Here is a 23,755-nt window from a genome sequence, read left to right as displayed (position 1 = left end):
CAAAATTTTTCTTACATTTTGCATATGGTATTATAGAAATATTTTTGATATAAAATACTCTATTTTCGTTCGATGCCGAGAGTGATATAGCAGAATGGCGCACCACAGAGAACCCTGGATGTAAAGTAAGTAACATAACATTAATAGAGCTTTCCTCAAAATTAACAGAATAGATGAAAAATGTATGTCAACATATGGCATAGAGATAAACATACGTGGATATGATTATGATAACTAACAATATTTTCTTATATTTTTGTGTAATTACATATCCCAGTTGATTGTTTCACTGGCGAATACTTCAGATACCATTCGCGCTTTGCAATTCATTCCGCTATTGACAGGAACGTTTTTTAACATTCGTGAAACATTCCGGTTTAATTGATTTTTCAATGACTAATAACTACAACTTTTCAGTTCCTGTCATATTAGCATATATTAAAAGGCTAATTATTTTTCCATTTCATGCAAATTTTTTTATGACGTGGGTTACACGTGGTTAGAATGCTGGTATAACTAAGGTGTAAGCGTGCTTTTTACGATGAATTCCAATGCATCTGAATTTGATTGAAGTTCTTCTGTAGCTTGAATATTATTCCTGGTGAATTATAAGACTAATGCTGTGAGATTTTCCGCATTGTGATGATATAGTAGTGTTGTAAATAGGTTGCTTAGGTTGTTGTTGAGTTGCTGTAGAGTATTGGGTTGAATAGTTGTATTAAAATTGTGTTGCATAGTTGTATTGTATTGTGTTGTATTTAGCACTATTGATTGAGGTTGTTTAGTTGTATTTGAATTTGTCATTGGAACTATTGCTGTAGTGTATCTTCTCACATTGTTGTCATTGATTTGCATTGTCTTGGGTCCTCCTTGAAAGCTATGATCACTCGTCACATTTTGCGAACTTTTCCGATTGGATTGTCTTGCTCCTTTTGGTACTTCTCTTCTTCCCCTTTTCTCCGTTTTCTCATTTGAGATTTTCTCCACGTCCGGATTTTTTATATCAAGTGCCCTTGGGCTTTAATTCTGGAACCGGCAACATTGCTCTTCGCAATAGCTCGGTCAATTATAGAGTCTAAGTCTTTTCACGATGAATGAAGTAAAATGGGAGAAAAGACAGATCTTTCACCATTTGAAAAAGGGATTATTGTTGGTGCCCATTTAGCGGGGGACTTGACTTCAAAGACAGAAAATCTCACTAGGTTCTCAAAAGCAGCCATAGCAAAAGTCTTCAGAAGTTGGAATTAGAACTCATATTCCTTCTCTAGAAGACGCAACTGCAGTTCCAGCACAGTTTTCCAGGAGAAAGATCGGTGGCGTCTCCGACGACGAATTGTACGGCAAAGCAGGTACTCTACAGTGTACTGTCTGACACAAATCGTCAACAAAGCTCTCCTCAACAGATTTCAGCTCGAACCGTGAGCAGTCGGGAAAGAAGACACTGGACATCTAAGCCCGTAAGGACTGGAAACGAATAATGCGGTATGGTGAATCACGCTACACCTTATTTTGCCTTACCTTACACGTCTGTAAATATTTACAGACGTGTAAGGTAAGGCAAAATACCTCTTCGTTGTCCGTAACGAGCCTAGCGCGTTCAAGTGACTTTTCCGCAGGGCGGATGTAACGCGCCTCAAGCGTTCTCCTACATTTTAAAACTTTTAAACGCTTTCTAAATGTTTACTTGTTTGAGTTTTTATTTTTGTTTGTTCTAATACCTCCTAGAGAGTAGCACTCATCAGGCATTCGATTTCTAATTGAATTTGCCCCGGGTTTGATGAATATTCGCGCCATTTTACATAAGATACAAGACAGTGAGAGATGGCTTCAACGTCTACTCAGCAGAAAAAGAAAAAAAATGAGGTCGTGAATTGGAAAGACAAGAAGGATATACATTGGATGAGTACAGTCCATAATAGCTGGATGATGGATGATGGAACAAATTGGGAGGAGTGTGTAAGGATCTTAAGTTTTACTAACGTTTATTTTATTTTAAATCTTTACTATCACTTCTTATTTTCTACTTCCGGCCAGAATTATAAGCGTGAAGGAGTTTATGCAAAGTTGTCTGGCGAACGCCAAGTATTTAAGTGTGGCCTTTTTGCCAAGAGAGAGAGAGGAAGCCGTGAGTTCGAAGCAGGCCGCTTACCTTAGAAGTTACGCAGTTGCTAATTGCCTTCCAGGCCAGAGGTATTAATCCTCTTGAATAATTAAACGTATTGTAGTGTTCACAGTCTCTGTGCTACATACGCTTCCTGTTATTATAAGGCCAATCTTATTCTAAAGTTAAATTAGAGTTTAGTTTTATTTTGATATCTTTTACGTTAGACCCCGAGTGGAGGGTCATTGTATTCCGAAGTACGGAAGTCATTGTATATAAAGAAAAATAAAGGGTTTTGTATACCCTTCGTCTGTATCCTGTCTACTTACTACAATTAGTGAACATAGCTTTAGTAAGCTCTCTGTTCCTAGTCAGGTCATTGTATGTTTCCGAAGAAGGTTAGAAAAAACATTGAACCTGATAGTGGCGCCCAACGTAGAAGAATAACCATGGCCGAGTTTCAAGAAGAACCTGTGCTGCCTGCAGAAACGGCTCAGAATCCAGAAATGCCAGCTGCCGCCCTGGAAGGATTTGGGTACATCGTCCAGACCATGCGCGCTTCGATGAAACCAGAAGCAACATTTAATGAAAACTCACCGGTAACCAGTTTTTTGGAAAAATTGGATGACCACTTCATGCTCTACCCCGTGCACGAGTTTCAAAAAGTTACCTTAGCTACCAGCGCTTTGAGGGGCCAAGCGCTTAACTGGTTCAAATGTATCGGCAGAAGTCTCTTGGGTCAAGCAGGAAGTCCCACCTATACTTACGAAAATTTCAAGACTGCCCTACTAAAAGCCTTCCCTGTTGTAAGGGATCGTGCGAAATTAGAAACAGAACTTTTCAGTATATATCAACAAAGAATGGAAAACCTCTCGAGCTTTATTTTAAGAAAAATTCACGTTTTCAAGCTCTTGTATGGAAACCGTCCGGATCCTGAAATAATTCAAGTGATTTTGCCGAGGTTACTAACCCAAGTGCAAGACTTTATTGAATTGAGAAATCCGACTACACTGGAAAAATTATTTGAGCTAGCAATCCAGTTTGAAAGTAGAAGAACGGCGGACGTCGAAAGAAGACGCCAATATCAACAGCGAAACCAATTTGGTACGCCAAGACTACAGCAAACTCAAGCACATGGCTACGGAGAAAAAGCGAATCAGTGGGCAAGGAAACCCGAGCATTCAAAAACAGCCGGCGAACGTCGACAGTTCAATAGCAACCCAGAAAAAAAGTCTCAAGGCCAGTGGAAAAAGAAGGAAAGCACGGAAAGGAAAAATAATTTAAACTAAAACGGATTTCTGCTGACGAGAGGGTGCGGAAATCCGAAGGCCACGAAAACACCTCTTCCTACAAGTTAAATACAGTAATGGTGAAAAATTTGACTCTTCCGAAGATTGAAGTCTTGGTGAATAATATCCCGGTCACCGCTCTCCTGGATACCGGCGCGCAGTGTTCCTGTGTGGCAGAAGTCTTTTTTAGAAAGTATTTTCGCAAATACCGCATATATAATGCGGATAATACAACAGTATTAGCGGCGCAAGGAGAACAATGTAAGTGCGTAGGTAAAGTACCTTTGTACATCCGTATCAAGGATGAACAAGTAAAGGTGATGTTTTTTATAGTAAAGAATTTGCAAGCACATTTAATCCTAGGAATATACTTCCTTTCAGACGCACAAGCTACACTGGATTTTAATGAAGCGTCCCTTAAGCTGACGATGAAACCAGTGCGTGTAGAAAAGGTTGAACCGCCAAGGTTAAATCTTGACCACCTGCCTAATGACGAGCAAGATAGAATCCGACAAGTGGTAAGTGAATTTGCTTCCTTATTTAGTGATATTCCAGGATTTACTCAGGTTACTAACCATAGTATTGACACCGGAGATGCATTGCCGGTTCGTCAAAAACCATACCGGTATGATAAGAATAAGGAAAAAATTATAGAATGGCATATTACCGATATGCTACGTAAAAAGATCATAACGCCCATCTCAAGTAGTTATGCTAGCCCGGTGGTTTTATGTAAGAAAAATAATGATTATCCTTTGGAGCATCCAAAAAGGTGGAGATTCGCTATTGATTACCGTAAATTAAATTCCATAACGAAATATCCGGTATATCCGTTACCGATCATAGAAGAAATTTTAAGGAACATAAAATCAACCAAATTTATGACGACTTTAGACTTAACGACTGGTTATTTTCAAATAGGGGTGAGGCCTGAGGACGTGCCTAAGACTGCTTTTATAACCAAGTCTGGCACTTATGCATTTTTGCGTATGCCGTTTGGCCTTTCTGGGGCCCCAGCAACATTTCAGCGATGCATGGACATTGTGTTAAGACCTGTTCTTGGAAAGTCCACATTTATCTATTTAGATGATATCATTATTACTAGTGATAATCTCGACCAACATATACAGGATTTAAGACAGGTGTTTTCTTTATTAAATGAGGCCGGTCTAAAAGTTAATGTCGAAAAGTGCAAATTTGCAGCCCCTGAATTAAAATATTTAGGTTACAAAATATCGCAAAAAGGGATCGAGACAGATGAATCAAAAATAATCGCTGTACAAAAGTATCCGACTCCAAACACGGCAAAGAAGCTCTCTTCTTTTCTAGGACTTTGTTCATATTATAGGTCCTTTATAAAAGATTTTGCGGCTATCGCTGAGCCATTGTTAAAATTAAAAAGGAAAAAGGCAAGATCCTCGTGGACTGCCGAAGCCAATAGTGCTTTCGAAAAATTAAAACAAGCATTAACGCAAGCCCCTGTGTTGAAATTTCCTGAAAAGGATGAAAATTTAGAAATTTCAGCGGATGCTTCGGATTATGCGGTAGGAGCGGTACTTTCGCAAAATCAGCAGCCCGTGGCATTTTTTAGCCGAACTTTAAATCAAACACAAAGAAACTATTCCGCGACCGAGAGAGAGGCACTTGCAGTTCTGTTAGCAGTGCAAACGTTCCGAGTCTATTTTGGAAAGCAACGATAACAGTATATTCTGATCATGCGGCGGTAACTAGATTGTACTCAGGGAAAAATTTATCCCCAAGGTTAATAAGATGGGCACTCAAGCTGCAAGAATATAATCTGGTAATCAAGCATACCCCCGGAAAGGAAAATATCGTAGCAGATGCCCTATCACGAATTAAATTAGACGAACAGGGTAATACCGTAAAAGTTGCAATGCTGACAGCGTGTACAATAAATTCCCGAGAAACTGTAATAACCGAACTGGGTAAGGATCCTGAGTTTGGAAGTATTTATGAGTATTTGAAGGATCCTGAAAATTTTAGCCACCAAGATATTGTGGCGATAAGAAATAGGGCGGCCCATTACGAACTAATAGATGGTCTATTATTCTACACAAAAACTACGAATTCCAACAACGAATTTCGACCTGTTATCCCAGCTAGTCTTAGATTAAATATCCTGCAAGTGCTCCATGACAGCCCTTTAGCTTCTCATGCTGGTATTCGAAAAACTATCCAACGCGTACGCGAGGCAGTCTACTTTACTGAACTGCAAAAGTTAACAAGGGCGTATGTCCAGTCCTGCCCAACATGTCAAGCCGTTAATTATATTAATTTCCGCCCGGCCGGGTTTCTAAATAGTATTAAATCCGAATTTCCAAATGAAATAATTGGCATAGATTTATTGGGCCCTTTCCCAAAAAGTCAGTTAAATAAAAGTCGCTATCTCCTTGTTATGGTTGATCATTTTAGTAAATGGACCGAAATTGTTCCCTTAAAACGAGCCTCCGGGAAATTAGTTACCGATTCTATTTTAAATAAATATATTTTAAAATACGGGGCGCCCCTAAAAGTTATATCGGATAATGGTCCTCAATTTGTAAGTAATATATTTGAAGACATGTGCCAAAAACTGGGCATACGTCATTTAAAAATGGTCCCGTATCGGCCGCAATCAAATATAGCGGAACGGGTCAACAGAAATATAGTGAAAATTATCCGTAGTTATGTTAAAAATTTTCATAAAAGCTGGGATAACTATGTCAATGAATTTGCTTTCGCCGTTAGGACCGCAAAACATGATACAACGGGCAAAACTCCTGCTGAGTTATTTCTAGGCAGAAAGGTTATAACACCGTTAGATAAACTATTTTATGTGCAACAAAGAGCCCCAGAATTTAAAATGGGTGATATAGAAAAACTAATAAAAGAAGCAAAAAAGAATACGGAAGTAGCACAAAGAAAACAGAAGTTATACTATGATCTGAAACGACGGGGAGTAACTTATAAAGTAGGGGATGAAGTTTTAAAAATTAAGCATTCACTTTCTTCAGCACCAGAAGATAAAACTGCCAAATTTTTTCCACGCTTTGAAGGACCATATGTTATAGAAAAAATAACTCACGCTGTTGTAGTGTTAAAGGCAAGAAATGGTGAAACCTGTTCCGCAAATATTGATCAAATTAAACCCTACTTCGATCGTAATAAAATGAAAATCTTTTCAGATCTTATGCAGGATCCGGTACGGCAGACACCGCAGGTACAAGTTCCAGAGGTGGGAAAACGACAAGTACAAGGGCAAGCCAATGAGAGACAGAAGCAAGTGAAAAGAAAATTGCCCCGCGGAAAAATTGAAGGTAAAAAGAAAAAGAAGCCGTTCCACCGTCCAGAAAACAGAGTTCACGAACACCCCCAGAATGAAGAAGGGAGAAGGACGACGTATGTGGAAAGGACCGGGAGAAAGGACGGCAACTATAACCCGACTTTAAAACGGAAGATCGACTCATCCGACAGAACTCTCCGCAGCAAAATTCGCCGAACTGCGGAAGGGCCATCAGCGGTGGAGGAAAAAGTACAAGAAAAATTTGAACGGCCAACAACGAGGTCCAAGCAGGATCACGACAGAAGTTTCCCGGTTCCACCAAGACCAGCTGCCTTCAAACGGCCAAGACCACAAGCAGAGCACAAAAGGAAGGTGTTCAAGGGTGGCCGTACTGGTGAAAAACGGAAGCTTCCAGAGGAAAGCACTGAAGGGCGAGCCCGTTCAAGAAGGAGGATCAACCAAGCTACTATCTGCTATACCTTTAAAGACTGGGCCCAGAAAAGGATGTCTGACTATTACAAAGATAAGTAAAATTTTATGTTACTTTGCAAACTTGAGTTAATCTTTCATTCTTACTGCAAGTGGCAGATTTCAAGAAGTTTTACCTCATGCGAGGTCTACCTTTATCGCCGAAAGGGCGAGAAATGAGTTGTGACCGATTTTCTTATTATGTTTTTCAATTACTCGCGCGTAAAACTAAAGTTGATGTATAATAGCGTTGTGTAAGAACTTAAATATTGTAAAAAAGTTATTGTATAAATTTTATTTAAAACATTCTAGCAAGAGAGAAGTTTTAGTCTGAAAGACTTTTTGAAATGTAGTATTATTTCAATGTAGAAAGAATTGGCACTTGCTTTGAAAAGAATAGAAGTTAACAATGTACTACTAATGTATGTTTTCAAATGTGTAAAATTAACGGCATGTTGATATGTTCTTATATACATGTGAACTGTTATTTTAAATGTTAAGAAATACCGTGATATGGTAAAAGTGAAAGTAATGTTAAAAATTTGTTATTCGTGTGACTGTAAAGATTAAATCATGACGAATATATGTTAAAGGTTGAATGATGGAGTTAGGCTCTCTGACGCTACACTTTAGAGTTAGCCACTTTTAGAATAGTACCTCAGGGTTTAGAGTTGAAAAGTAGGGTGTGTTAAGAGGTCTCGTTATGTTGAATTTTAACACGTTAGTGTTTTGATTGTAGGAGGAAGTGTGGCACACGTAGACAGAAACACATACGTGTTTGGTGTTCTTTTACAACACATGTCAGAGAGCACGGGGAGAGATAATTAAAATAGTCATGAATGAAATAAGAATGTTAAGAGAAGTATATTCTATATGTTATTTGCAATGTCATTCTGTAACATTTCATTAAACTAGTTTTCCTTCCAGATCTCTAGAAGGAACCAGAATTGAATAAAGCTCCTGTTTAGATGCAGTACAGATGAAAAAAAAAAAAAAAAAAAAAGATTGTTGTATATCCCGGGAGCTGCTATTGTAACAAATTTCTTTCTTTTAAATTTTCTAGTTTCTAGCTAAGTTATGATTGTAAAAGGTTGGCCTCGCGTTAGTTTCTAGAGCTAAAAGTTTTCAACAAGGTCGTTTTAGACCTCAGTTTCAAACTAATTAACTCTGGCGGGAAGTATGTAAGGATCTTAAGTTTTACTAACGTTTATTTTATTTTAAATCTTTACTATCACTTCTTATTTTCTACTTCCGGCCAGAATTATAAGCGTGAAGGAGTTTATGCAAAGTTGTCTGGCGAACGCCAAGTATTTAAGTGTGGCCTTTTTGCCAAGAGAGAGAGAGGAAGCCGTGAGTTCGAAGCAGGCCGCTTACCTTAGAAGTTACGCAGTTGCTAATTGCCTTCCAGGCCAGAGGTATTAATCCTCTTGAATAATTAAACGTATTGTAGTGTTCACAGTCTCTGTGCTACATACGCTTCCTGTTATTATAAGGCCAATCTTATTCTAAAGTTAAATTAGAGTTTAGTTTTATTTTGATATCTTTTAAGTTAGACCCCGAGTGGAGGGTCATTGTATTCCGAAGTACGAAAGTCATTGTATATAAAGAAAAATAAAGGGTTTTGTATACCCTTCGTCTGTATCCTGTCTATTTACTACAATTAGTGAACATAGCTTTAGTAAGCTCTCTGTTCCTAGTCAGGTCATTGTATGTTTCCGAAGAAGGTTAGAAGAAACATCGAACCTGATAAGTGGACCGCCTGCATCAGATGTTATCAAATTATCCTGCTGTTAGAAATAAGCAGAGATATTATTATTTTTCCATTATGCTTTATTTCCTTGTAATTTTACTTAATATTCATTGACATTCATCCACTACGAAAGTCATGTATGGAAAGTTATGATGTACAGAGAAAACAACATTACACGCTACGAAAAACAGACGTCCGTTGGGGGGGGGATTATGGCGGACAGGAGAGGACAGCGAAAGTTGTTAAGAAAGATGCACAGCCTAAAAACATTTGAAAGAACCTTTTCTTTGCAGATATTTCAGATACCCTAGAAGGTCATACCTGGAGATACACTACGCAAAAAAAGGGGGCAGTTCTGTATCTCACGTTCTACTGAGCCAATTGACAAAATTCAAATTGCGTTCTTCATGTCTCGAAAGCGCGACTTAGGATATCTATTACATTTACATATAGCATTGTCCTAACATAGGAAGTTTGACACAAAAGACTTTTTCTGAAATAATATACCCAATGTTTTCCATATTTCGATTCTACGACTCAAATTATGCCTAGATATACAATTTTGTAAAATTTCGTGCGAAATTTACGGAGAAATTCAAAATTCATTTTCGGTTTGCGCCAAGAATAATTCACTTGGAAACCAATTTTCCTTTCGCTACCATTATGCCGGAGCGGGAAAAAAGGCACCTCGTTCCTATCTTTTTACATTGCGCATGAGCGGGGAAACATCATTCTTCATCATTTTTTATTTAATTAATTATTAATTAAATAATTTTCAGTAGTTAATAAAAATACTTTTTATTCATCCACTCAAGTTCAAATACATTTTTTAAACTTGTAGTGGATGGCACTTGATGATAATACAGTTTTAAAAAAAACGTTTAATTTTTTTTCGAAAAATTTTTTTTCGGAACTAAAATTTCTTTTTTTTTTTTTTTTTTTTGTTTTGTTTTTGTTGACCTAAATAGGAATTGACTTTAAAATATTTTTTATTTAATTAATTATTAATTAAGTCATTTTCAGTAGTTAATAAAAATACTTTTTATTCATCCACTCAAATTCAAATACATTTTTTTAAACTTGTGGTGGATGACACTTGATGTTAACACAGTTTTTACACATAATAAAAATGTTTAACTTAAAATAAAAATGTTTGCATTTAATTTTTTTTTTTCATTTTAAAATTTTTTCTTTGTTGACCTAAGCAGGAATAGACTTTAAAAAAAATTTCATATTACTTTTTTATTTTCCATTACAAATATCCATCTACAAATGCCACACTGTAAGGTAATTATAAAATATCAGCAACAAATGCTACACACTAAAATTACCTATTTCTGTCCACTTCCACTCCCGTGAGACACTTCTACAACATTTTATGAAACATTTAAACGTTTTATTGCATTAAATGGCGTAAGGACCGTATATGAGCTCTCTGTTATCCAGTGGCGTAGCTAGGGTGGGGCAAGAGGAGACATCTGTCCCCGGGCGCAGCATCCAAGGGGCGCCAAATTGATGCTACGAAATTTTTTAATGAAATGTTTTCCATTCTTGGCACAAAAAAAGAGGCGCAAATTCTTCAGTTGTCCCCGGACGGTGGAAACTCTAGGTACGCCCTGCTGATATCCTTTTTTTTTTTCCTGCAATGTCGGACACTTGCCTATAACGGCATTGGCCACTCCTAAGGACAGAAGTGGTGGCCATTTTATTGTGGAGGCACCTAATAGGCGTCCACCGTTACCTCCTACGAAGGGACAGACAATTTTACATCCAATGCCTTCTCCGGAATTCGAACCCGAGCCCTTAGGTATCGCAGTCATGCTCACCTAACCACTATACCGTCTGGGGGGCAGTTTTATATCTCTATAATTAGTTCCATAGTGTGCCAAGATCACGTTTACATCTCTACATATAATAAAAGAAAAAGGTCTGTGTGTCTTTCGTTCGTGCTGCGCGTAATCTAGTTGACCGAGGGAAACGAAATTTGGTAAATAGGTGCATCTAGACAAGAGCCAGTGCACCTCGAAGCGAGGTTTTCAAAATTCGAATCAGATTTTTTATTTTTTGTTTTATTTATTTATTTATTTTTGATGAAACCGCATCATTTTGAATAGTTTTATTCTTTTAGAAATGTAGTTTTAGCAACAGTTTTTCATTCAATGCTTTGTATACTGGACTGCTGACTCTTGAAAATATCAGATAAAATATTATTAATTATACACGCAACACGCACTTCGCAATCTTCTTATTCTGATGCGCATGTGTCTCGCGAGACACAACAGATAGAATTTCTTTTCTCTCTCTCTCTCTCTCTTTCTCTCTTTATTAGCTAATGGTAAAGAGGTTTGTATATTTTGAATTATGTCATCCACAAAGCACAACTGATTCGTTACTGCTTTCTGATGATAGTTTTATTCTTTTAGAAATTTGGTTTTGGCAACAGTTTTTCATTCATCTCTTTGGATACTAAACTGCTGACTATTTTTTGTTGAAAATATGAGATTTATTGCTTATTTTATTGTATTTTCTTATATTATGTTTTAATTATATATAATTTTATTACATCGAAAGTTTTGCATGACTTTTTTTTAGGAAACAAAGTTCTTAATTTCCTTTATACTATTTGAATTCTTAAGATTTTGCAACGGGAAGTTGGTTAGCTTATTTATTAGGATAATTAATATTTGTGTTAAGGGATATTGCTTATTTCATTGTAATTTTTTTATATATAATACATTTTTATTGAAATTTTCGTGTCTTTTTTTTTTTTTTTTTTATAAAGTTGTTCTGCAGAGTAAATTCTGTGCAGTTTTTAAATTTAACGTTTGGTGTTACCTTTAGGCATTTTTCTGGCACATTTAAAAGCCAGACGAAAGCTGGCAACGTAGCGGCTAGTTACTAAATATTTGATAGCCTTTTTCCTAAAATCTGATTTTCACTTTATCTTGACTATGCAATACTTAATTAGATATTATCGGCGAGCACATAAATAACAAAATAATGGGTTCACTAAAAGTAATAAATATTAATGAAAAAACCTGTGGTATTTTTACGAAGTGTTGATAGGTCATTCCCAAACTGTTCCATCTCAATTAAACTCGTATAATTCCTAGATTTAATTTCTTGGAAATTCCGTTATCTATGAGCATTATCTGAGTATATTTTGCACAAAAAAAAATGGTGTCGATAGATTATTTTCAGCACTAATATTTTAAGCGTCCAAATCTAGAAGTGAAGTTTTCAGCAGCTATCTGGAGCGACATCCGCAGAGACATTGTTTGGCGACACTATTGGCGAGAGACTGTTATTTTGGCGACTAACAGGAAGCAACCCGAGCCGGCGATGCGGCTACTAGGCAATCATACATCTTTCGGGTGTATCGATAGCACGGGCTTTGAACGCGTGGTAAAAAATTATTAACAGCCGGCAATGGGTGACTCAAAAACCGATGAAAGCAAGTCAGCTGACAACAAAACGAACCAAAATGCTGAAGAACAGGCAGCACCGCCACCGAATGAAATGCGGGCCATTGTTCTTACCAATTTCGGTGGCCTAAAGGCCGTGAAGGTTATGAAAAAGCCGGAACCGACACCGGGAGAAGGAGAAGTCCTCATTAGGGTTAAAGCATGGTATTTCTTTTTATTTATCTTTCAATTAATGGATGAGTCATTGAATTCCTTTCAAAATTATCATTGGTACTTGTGTATCTTTCATTTGTGAGTTCCGTTTGAAATATGAAACATCTAGAAACCGGTTTGCAAGCGACCATCTGTTAGCGAAACCCCTATGGAGTTGTCATATTGCGGGAATAAATCCTCGCTAAAAGGTTTCATCCCTCGATGCAAAAAATAATTTTTATATTATATAATTATATTTTAAACAATATTAATAAACGTTTAAAGTTCAATTAAATTATGTAGACTAAATTGATTAAGTATACAAATAGGACTTCAGGAGTAGTTTTTAAGGAAACAAAAAAATCAGTAAATTATTTAATATTGAATTTATATAATAATCATATATGGAATGACATATCTTCCCGTAAATTATAAGTGTAAAAGTTTTATTTATTGTAATCGAGAATGCAATATGGCTCGGACAGTGTTCAAAATCAATTAACGCGCATCTTAATAATCATTTAATTAATGAAATAATGGAGTTTTTATGCATTATATACTGAAATGTAAAAATTCTCTTTTAATCACATTCAACAGATTAATTTTAAATATTTTGTTTTCCGTATCGAAGTATTTAGACAAAAAATTTATGTCTAGCATATTTGAAATGCAAATTCAAAGTAAATATACTTTGGTGATGCAAATTCTATTAAGCATAATTCTGCTTATCATATCAATTACAAATACCTTGTTCATTTCAAACGATGAAGCTTTCTAAATTTAAATGAAAAAAAAAAAAAATCTTAAAGCTTCCAGATTTTACATTCCGCCCAAAGGGCGCTTTTAACGTTTTGTGTGTTACCTTTATTGATTAAATATCATGTTCTTCGAATTTAAGCCATAAAATTCAAATCAGTGGCAATATCGTAAAACAATTTTAAAATGAGCATATCTTTAGAATTTCCGATACAGAATCTCGAGCGCTGGAGATAAAAATGCTTTTTTTTCGTACGGTGTTGCCATTGCTCGCTTAGAAATCTTTGTGTTTGTTTGTAAAAAATTTCTTAAAGTGTTATAAAATATGAAATCGATCATAAAACAAATTCCAAATTAGGATTTCCAGATGCCTACATTCGATGCAAGATTACGTTATTCATAATTCGATGGCTCTAGATCCCCTTGTTTTATCACAATGCGAGAAACATACATGTATTTATGCAGATTCTTCATAATTTAATAATTTAAATATAACACCGGGCGATACGTTTTCTGCTGCTTCGTGCGATATTTGACACTGCCGGACATAAAGCATCTTCAACATGTTTCAACGTTGAACGACATTTGATTTTAATTAGTGTTGAAACTGAAAAAGTTGTTTTATAAAAATATATGGTGCGGAATGAGGGAAGAACAATTAATGCCATTTCAGAAATAGTGAGAAATCTAGTTCTAACTCCGATCCAAAATTCATCAAGGATTTTTGTGAAAACTTAAGTTTCAGGTTTGAATCGATAGATAGCTTTACAGATTCTTTTGCACTTTACATAACAGGTAATTAATCTCATTAATATAAAATCAATGTAATTTCTTTATAAGTCTAATCTCATTAATGCCAATTACTGTAATTTCCTTAAGAGTATTATGAATGCAGTTCCTTTAAATTCAAATATGGAATTTAATTTTCGTAAGCGCAAAATTTCGCTTTGTGACCCTATTTGGGGTCTCGACCCATTAGTTTAAGAAATACTGCCTTAAACACTCACTGATTTTCAAATGAAAATTAATATGTATTTTATTTTTCTGCTTCTTTAATTTTCCTATTTGTGTAATTGTATCGACAATACTAGTGTGTAAAATTTTATCCCATACAGTTCAGACATTTTTTTACCTCCTATTTCTATAAGTTTTGTATAGGATTCATTTTTTTTTTACAATAATAAACAGATTTGCGTTCACGCATTTTTACTTTTCTGCACGAATTTAAGGAAGTATTGCAATCAAGATAAATTTCGAGTATTATATTTCAACTCAAATGTTCATTTTGACGGCTGTCGAATTTATTTCGACGATTTTTCTTTTGGCCCCACCTGTGTACGTACAGGCAGAATAAAGGCCTGTTTTTTCAAAACGGCTTGTAAAATGGATTTAAAATAGATTCAGAAGAGACTTTTCGTGACACGTACGTATGTATCTTGCTTAACTCAAAAACAAATAGCTTTAGAACGCTGAAATTTTGTATATGGTACTGCTATAATACTAGTTGTGCAGCTCCCTTTTCGTTGCAATCAGCAACATTATACATTCTTACCTTATTACGCGGCCGAGGGAGTTCAGTATTTTTATTCTTATATGTTGGTAAATTGTGCATTTTTTGTTTTAAGAATAGTTGAATTGTGTTGTTTTTTGCTCCCGCTTAAGGCGCTACGCTATATCCACCTTTCATGTAGTTACGTTGTGTATTTAATGCTGTAAATATGTAATCCTTATGCTATGCTATGTCATATCATGTTGCATTGCTGTGTCATGTTATGTCTACGCTACGATATGACATGTCATCATGCAATGTCCACCTGTCGCATAGGTCATACCACACTGCGAATTGTATGTTGTAAATATGTAACCTCAATATGTTATGTCGCTATGTCTTATCTACGCTTAACTATGTTATGTCGCTATACTATGTCCACCTGTCGTGTAAGTTACATTACGTTGAGTATTTAATGTTGTAAATATGTTATGTCACTATGCAATGACTATATTCTATACTATATCACGTAGAATGCTATGCTGAGCTATGTTATGTCGCCATGCAATGCCTTCCTGTCATGTAGGTAATGCAACGCTAGGGTCCCGGAATATACCCGATTAGTCTTTGTAAGCCGTCCGGGTGTCCGGCCCTGCTCTCACCTGTCACGCTTGAGGATTTTATGCCTTTGGTTAATCTGCATGCAATAGTTGTAGAGTTAAACCAGTTTAAAAGTGACGCTAGGTCTTACTAGGCAGCCATTTGTTTACATTTAAAACTGTTAGTAGAATAGTGAATTAAGTCAGCCGATGCGCCAACTTTAGTGTGGGATCAAAAGTAAACTTTTAGTTTTGTGCACCGAAACCTCTGTCTTCCTACCTACTACCTGAATTGTTTGCTTTTGCGTAGAAAATCTAATTTTAATTTTAAAAGAACATTTTTAACTGTTTTTAATTGTATTTCGTGTTTTAGGTTTTTCTGTATTTTACGATATTTAATGAAGGTGTCTTGTCGCGAAGTGAGAACTGAGTTGGTTGAATGAGAAAAACGTGTGTAATGTGAAATTCGAGGAAATAACCTTAAATGAAATGCAGCCAAAAATGTATATACGTAATTCAACGGGCGGTACAAGGAAGTCAGTCATGTGGTGCCCACATCAGATATTTCTAATCTTAAAAATAATAAAATAAACAAAATGCACAGAATTTTTTACCTTAAAGTATTAGAGAAAGTGCAGAATCGTCCACTGCTTGGCGCGATTTTAAGAATTGCACATACTCGGTATCCATGCACATATCGACCTATTTTCACTTAAAATAACATCCCAGCATTGCACAAAAATGACATTCCGCACTCCCTTGACTTTCCATGTACACACTGACCTATTTTCACTTAAAAAGTCAAAGAAAATTGACAAAAATCCAATTCTTCTTACTCTTGTAAAAAGCGCCAAACAAACGCCAATCAAATAAGTGGGCGATTCTGCACTTTAGCCAAAGTATTTAGGTGCCTAAAATCACAGGAGATATTATAACAATTATGCATCATAGACATTCACATGCCACTCAGGTGTTATAGTAGTTAGTGTCGTTGATTGCCGTACCAGACGGCACGGGTTCGAGTCCTGGAGAAGGTGTTATTTTTTTAACCGTATACTGGTGTGTATTTGGTGTATTTCATTACGGTAAAGCACACTAGGGCTATCTGCCTAAGAGAAGGGATGCCTTCGTGGAGGACTTTCTAAAGAAAACTGGCTCGTATACACGTTACACATGGGGAAAACCACGAAAACACCCATACAGCCAGCCCGTTCGCGGGATTCGAACCTCGGACCGAACTACCAGTGTTCAGCGACTTTACCGCTTGGCCGCTGGTGGGCCTAACCGTATACTGTCTGAACGGCAAAGGGGCATTAAGAAAATCCTTTCGAGCTGAATAAAGTCATACGGTCCTATACCTGGTGTTCATGCCAACGGCTGACGTAATCTTTCATCTGAGCTGTTAGCGGATTGACTACTGAGCTAAGTTACAACAACAACAATGACGTTGGAATTTATGATTCATATTTCTGGTGCGTCATGCACCAAAAATATGCAAAATCTCATGAAAACAGCACTTGCCTCTCGTATCTTTCCAAAACATATTTTACCTCCAACGCTTACTATTCCCGCTTTATTTCCAAAACCTTTATGTTTATTAAAACTGTAGAGAATTTAGGTTATTTCTAAGCAGGGAGGATGAAAAATGAGCAATGCCCTCGCCGGGACTCGTACCACGGACCTCTCGAATACACGTTGAGCGTGCTGACCACTAGACCACGAAGGCATACTAAGAATGCTGAAGAAATACCTTATAAGACAACTAATCAACATAATTCGAAGTGAATGAAGATTAATAGATGGTTTGGTTTGGTTTGTTTGGTTACGTCAAAGCACACGAGGGCTATCCATCTAAGGGCCATCGTGGATGTCTTTCTAAAGGAAACTGGCTCGTATATATGTTACACATGGGAAAGAAGACCACGAAAATTCCCATTCAGCCAAACCGTTCGCTGATTCGAACCTCGGATCGAACCTTGATCCAGCCATCCAATTCACTCTTGAAATTGAATCCAACAATTCCCTCCCCTTCCTCGATATTCTTATAATCCGCAATGAAACTGATTTTAGCACCACTGTGTACCGTAAACCCTTTGCAGTTTGTTTACCACCCCATGCCAAGTCATGCCACCCTGTTAAGCAAAAAATGCCTTCTTTTTACCATTATGTATTCCGAGCGCTTAAAGTTTGTTCCTCTGAATCTTTGCTTACCAATGAACTTAATTATTTGAGAGTAGTTGCGATTGACCGTGGATTTTCTCCCGTGATTATTGATAAAGCCGTTAAAAATTTTTCAGATTCCCATCAAAGAAGACCTTCCACTGTTAGAAATAATATTAATGACCTTGTCGTGCTTCCATTTTATCCTTCTGTTAGCTATAAAATTGCACGGATTCTCCAGAAATTCAATTTTCAAGTCGGTTTCTCCTCTATTAATAAAATTCACCCTTCGATTCTAAAAGATTGCGTTTCTGTCTTGAATTCTTGGGGAATTTATAGTATATCGTGTCAGTGTGGTTTAAGATATATCATCCAAACGAAAAGAGCGTTGAAGTTTCGTATCAAGGAACATGAATCTTATATCAGAAAAGGCGAAATTAACAAGTCTTCAATAGCATATCATAGTTGGACTTTTAACCATAATTTTTATTTTGGATCTGAAAAAATTATCCAAAAGGCTTCTTCCATAGGTGAATTGGATTTTCTTGAGGCTTTTCACATTCACAAAGATTTAGCAAGTTTAGTTAATGATTTGAAGTCCAATCCAGTCCTTCCTAATGCCTTTAAAATTCTACTATCTTAATTCAGTTATTTATGCCGATAGATGGCGTTACCTCCTCGCGTTTGGTACTACCAGAGGGTATAAAAATCCGTTCAGTGGTTGCTTTCCATTATTTGAAGTTCATATTTTGAGAGTAAGGTGCATTTGCCCCTCGCTCCCTATTTTAACTTCGCTAATTTTTCATGCTCGATCAGATAGCCTGGCTCAGTAAAAGTAGGCGGCCAGTGCAACTCTGATTAAAAATCTAGTTATAACCACGTGCAGTGCTGATAAAGACCACGTGTTTCTGTGACTCCTTCTCCTTTATTTTCTTCTTTCTAGGTATTTCTTTCTCCTGATGAGGAGGGACCTTTAACTGCCCTCGAAATCGATTGAGTGTTTCATTATACCTACGCTAAATACAAGGTTGTTTTTACGATTTTGATCGAACTATCAGTGTTCAGCGATTTTTACCGCTCGGCCGCTGTTGGGCAGAAGCAGTGCAGAGGGTTACGCTTCAGGTCGTAGAGGACACAGCTTCAAACTTCCACGCTAGTACCAGTATCGGAAGTATAACAGAGGTGCTGGATAAACCACTGCTGCCCATGAGATCTTGCGGAATATCCACCGATATTGTCCTTACAAAGTTTCACTAGTGCAGCCGTTGCTTCAACATAATTTTGACGTTCGACTCTGGTTTTCTGGTGTACTTGTAACTATTTTTTTTCGCTGAAAAACATTTTCATCCCTACATTAAGTCAGCCTAAAAATTTCATAATATTCTAGGTCCACCAGCGGCCGAGCGGTAAAATCGCTGAACACTGGTAGTTCGGTCCGAGGTTCGAATCGCTCGAACGGGCTGGTTGCATGGGCGTTTTCGTAGTTTTTCCCATGTGTAACGTGTATACGAGCTAGTTTCCCTTAGAAAGTCCTCCACGAAGGCATCCCTCCCCTTAGGCAGATAGCCCTAGTGTGATTTGCCGTATTCTCAATACACCACCCCCATAATTTTCTGATCACTGGTTTCGCTTGTAGGCAGCATTGAAATAGATTTCTTTAGTTATAGACGCCCTGTACATTCCCAAGAAAAAAACGGGATGTTTCGAATGTTGCAAAGGTAAGATCTTTATTAAACAAAGTCCTCCAAGTCAAATGACAGTTGCAAAATCATTAAAAGGCTCAGAGTTACCTGTAAACAAGGGAATTAATGTTGACTTGAATCTCAAAGAGGCGAAAAAATATAATGCCCATCGTCTTTCTCCACGACATATTTTCGAACGCAGGACCCGTTGCAGAATTCTTTATGAGAAACATTTACTCCGGGCAAAAATGGAAAAATCTCATAATACATAGTCTCAATCTTGGGTGTATAAATGACTTCAATAAAAAGAGATCCATTGCTATCGTCAAAGAGGAGAACAAAGTTTCATTTTAATTAAGAAAATTTAAGTTATAAGACTTTAATTCTAAAGTTTGGGGTGAAATTTGGGCCTGTTTAAGAGAGATCAGTTTCTTTAAGTCTTGTCTTATTTCACTTAGTTTTAACCGTAAATTAAGATCCACTTCTAATTTCGTTTTTACTTACTTTTCAAATATAACATGGAAGAAAATCCTTGTTCAAACAAATAGGTTGCGCAAAAGGCAATAAAAATTAAATAGAAATGCCTTTAAATTCTTTTTTTCCGTTCAGCCAAAAGTTAACAAGTGTATTATTTTTTTAATTTTTCAGTTAGAGTTCCATCACAGGCAGTTTCTATCAATTGTTTAGTATTCACGAGAGTTTTGAATTTAATAGTTAAAAATAATGTTTTTCTTTTTACTAGCCTGTACGAAGTAAAAAGGAAGTATTGTAATCGCGAAAAGTTTCAGGCAACATATTTCAACGAAAATATCCATTTTGATCGCTATCGAATGCAATTTAAAGATGCTTTTGCGTGACATCTGTATGTAAGAACAGAATAAAAGACTCTTTTCCTCCAAAAACTTATAAAACTGCTTTAAAATGAATTCTGAAGAGAATTTTTCGTGGCGTCTGTATGAACGTATGTTATGCGAGATACGTACGTACGTACGTATCTCGCATAACTCGAAAACGAGTAGCCTCAGGACGTTGAAATTTTGCATAGAGGACTGCTATAACATGTAGATGTGCCCCTCTTATTTTGGTTCCAATCGGCCGCACCAAACGTATACAAATATATTTATATATATATCCACTCTATTATCCGGCTCAGTGAGATCAGTTTCTTTACTCTTATATGTTTGTAAATTGTACATTTTTTTTCTTTAAAAATGATTGAATTATGTTGTTCTTATGCCTTTAGGAAATCTGCAAGCAATATTTGCAGAATTATCAACAATTTGAAAGCTATTTAAGTGCGGTTAAGCCTAATTTTTAAATAACATGGCGGACATATTTGTTTACATTTGAAACAGAATAGTAGATTTGTTGCCAATTTAGAATGACTGCGCTTCGCAACCACAAAGATAACGTCTTCATTTATTATAGCGAATTAAATCATGCTTAATCCTTCCTAGAAATTTTTCGAGGAAATAAGTGCGTAAGATTTACTTCGTGCAAAGTTTGGAGTTTGGTGTATTTAATTATGGCAAAGCACACGAGGGCTATCTGCCTAAGGGGAGGGATGCCTTCGTGGAGGACTTTCTAAGGGAAACTGTCTCGTATACACGTTACACATGGGCAAAACCACGAAAACGCCCATGCAGCCAGCCCGTTCACGGGATTCGAACCTCGGACCGAACTACCAGTGTTCAGCGACTTTACCGCTCGGCCGCTGGTGGGCCGCGAAGTGAGGACTGAATTAATTAAATGATAAATACTGAATAGTCTGTGAAAAACTGTTTCCTGTTTTGTCTGCTTAATTTCTTTCATACATCGTTCTGGATTTATTATAGTATTTGAATAGAACATGTGGCAACAATTAGATAATTCTTCAAATGACATAAATTTTGTGCATTCTGAGTTAAAATATGGATGAAATATAATACTGCTAAGTGAACCTACCGCCAGAGTGTCGTTATGGTAAACAAATATAGTGAATTTTAAAGAGTGCATTGTCTATTGTGGTTTATGCGCTATCGACGAAGTAGATTTAGTTCAATCCAATAACTTTAAATGAAATGGAAGAAAAAATGCGTATAATTTAATATTCCGTACAAGAAAGTCATGTGGTGTACACATCAGACTTTTGTCTCTTGCGTACCACTGATTCAGAATAGCTGTTATAGAGCGTTTATTCTTCATTAATTTATCATGTAATCAAAATTTGCCGTCATAAGATGCATTTGACCTTTATTTTATTAGTTTACAGCATTTGTTACGTAGCATTTACTTTTGCACTCGGCACACGTCGTGCTTGAAAAATTAAAAAAGTAATCATCATGCTCATTCTTTTGATTTACTTTTTCTCCATTACGATAAAATATTCTATAACGAAGAGCTACATTCTCTGGAGCACTGCCAAATGTCCGGAAGAAAAAATTGCCAATTGAGCATACGAACATTCGTTCGAGTGCTTCCTTCTCGGTCATACCAATCACATGGCACATTTTCGGTAAGAAGACAAAATGATCACTACGCCCTCCGTAAACTTGCTTTATGAGGAAATTAAACCGCGCAAATTGTATTTATTCATTATTTACAGGTTATGCTATATATATATATATATATATATACTAGCAGCTAGAAGGCCAACATTCGTCTGACTTTTAAATGTACCGAAAAAAGGCCTGAAGAGAACATCAAACGTTAAAATTAAAAACTGCGTAGAATTTTACTCTGCAGAACAACTTCATTAAAAAAAAAAAGTCATAAAAGTTTCAGATTTTAAATTACGTCCAAAGGGGCGTTTTTTAACGTTTTGTGTGTTACCTTTATTTATTAAATATCATGTTCTTTGCACTTAAAGCATAAAATTCAGTTCAATAGCAATGTCGCAAAATAATTTTAAAATGAGCCTATCTTTAGAATTTCTGATATACAGTTCCGTGCGCTGGAGATAAAAAGATTCCCCCCTCCGGTAAAGTGTTGCCATTGCTTGCTTTTAAATTGTTGAGTTGGTTACTCAAAAATTCGTTAAAGTGTTACAAAATAGGAAATCGATAATAAAACAAATTCCAGATTTCAAATTTGGTCTTCTACGTGTCCATATTCGTAGGAGGATTACGTCATTAAAAATTCGATGGCTCTATGTACCGTTGTTTTAACACAATGCGAGTAATATACAAACGTTTATGCAGGTTTTTCATTATTTAATTTCTTCAAATATAATGCAGGATTCTAACATTTGGTGGCAACAGTTCCAAAAATGATTCGCCGTTTATAGTGATTCAACGCAAAATCACAAAACGGAAAAAAATAGTCCTTCAGGGACTATTTTTGGACTAAAAAACCACATCTTTGGACTAAAAACCACAAATTTAAAAAAAAAGTGTATTACATATAACAAAATTACAATGAAATAAGCAATATCCCTTAATACAAATATTAATTATCCTAATAAATAAATTAACCAACATCACGTTGCCCTCTCTCCACAAACGTTCAGTATCCAAGAGAAACATTAAATTTAAAAAATGAACAGAATGATCGCCTCATTTTTCCAAGTGGCAACAGTGCTGATTTTCAACAGTCAGCTGTCCAATATACAGTTGAATGAAACACGCAGCACGAACGAAAGACACAGACTCTTTCTTTTATTATATGTAGAGATTATGTTTAGGGTTAACAAGTTAGGCCACTATTTATTCATTATAGATAAGTTAGATTATATGTGTTCCTGACTGGTACATTAAGATGGTAATTTTTCCATGGAGTTTCGCGAATTTCAGAGAATTTCCATGGGCACGAATGTAAAATTTTTCAAAAATTATCTAGTAAATCCTCGAGTTCTCCCTGACTTTTACCTTTCATTTTTAATTTCTATTATTATTCTTAGATTACTATTAAAATTTATGCAAAATAAATGCTGAAAAGTATTATTCGACATTCTGAACTTTATAAAAAATTATTATTAAGCTAATTAATTATTAATACATTATATAGTTATTATTAAATTAGCTAAAATTATGATTTGAGTGTTAAATTAACCCTCGAAGTTGCTACGTCCCATGCATTTAGCTGAAAAATAGACATTAAGTGTTACGCTAACCACCTAGAGACGATAGATGCCTTGAAACACGAAACGGAAGTTGCCATTTCATGCGATTCATTCTGGTAATGTAATATAAAAAATCTGATGTGTACACCACATGACTTCTTTGTACGGAATATTAAATTTATACGCATTTTTTCTTGCGTTTTATTTAAACTTATTAGTTTGAATTAAACCTACTTCGCCGACAGGCGCATAAACCACAATAGAATAAATGCATTCTTTAAAATTCACTTTGTTTAACATAGCGAAACTCTGGCGTTAGGTTTAATTAACAGTATTATATTTCGTTCATATTATAACTCAGAATGCACAAAATGTATATCATTTAAAGAATTATCTAATCGTTGCCACATGTTCTATTCAAATACTATAACAAAGCTAGAACGATGTATGAAAGAAATTAAGCAAACAAAACGAAAGAGAAACAGTTTTTCACAGACGATTGAGTATTTCTCATTCAATTAA

The 23,755-nt window shown here is 36.0% G+C and overlaps 2 protein-coding genes across 2 annotated transcripts in view; one reads left to right on the top strand and one right to left on the bottom strand.

The window, feature by feature from the left end:
* The window catches only part of LOC146996608 (uncharacterized), a 269,060-nt gene that overhangs the window by 184,026 nt on the left and 61,279 nt on the right, over positions 1–23,755 (bottom strand). The gene's annotated exons all lie outside the window — the stretch shown is intronic.
* LOC118198448 (putative NADPH-dependent quinone oxidoreductase VAT1L) overlaps positions 12,248–23,755 on the top strand; it is a 68,750-nt gene continuing 57,242 nt past the window's right edge. The window contains exon 1 of the mRNA XM_085821246.1: positions 12,248–12,520. Within this exon, the coding sequence (XP_085677372.1) occupies positions 12,321–12,520 (200 nt within the window). The 5' untranslated portion in view covers positions 12,248–12,320. The remainder of the gene's footprint in view (positions 12,521–23,755) is intronic.

Source organism: Stegodyphus dumicola, chromosome 7 (genome assembly GCF_044657685.1).
Source record: "Stegodyphus dumicola isolate Sdum_Otavi_A_Nest chromosome 7, ASM4465768v1".
Lineage (NCBI taxonomy): Eukaryota > Metazoa > Arthropoda > Arachnida > Araneae > Eresidae > Stegodyphus > Stegodyphus dumicola.
This window is presented reverse-complemented; position numbering and strand designations above follow the sequence as displayed.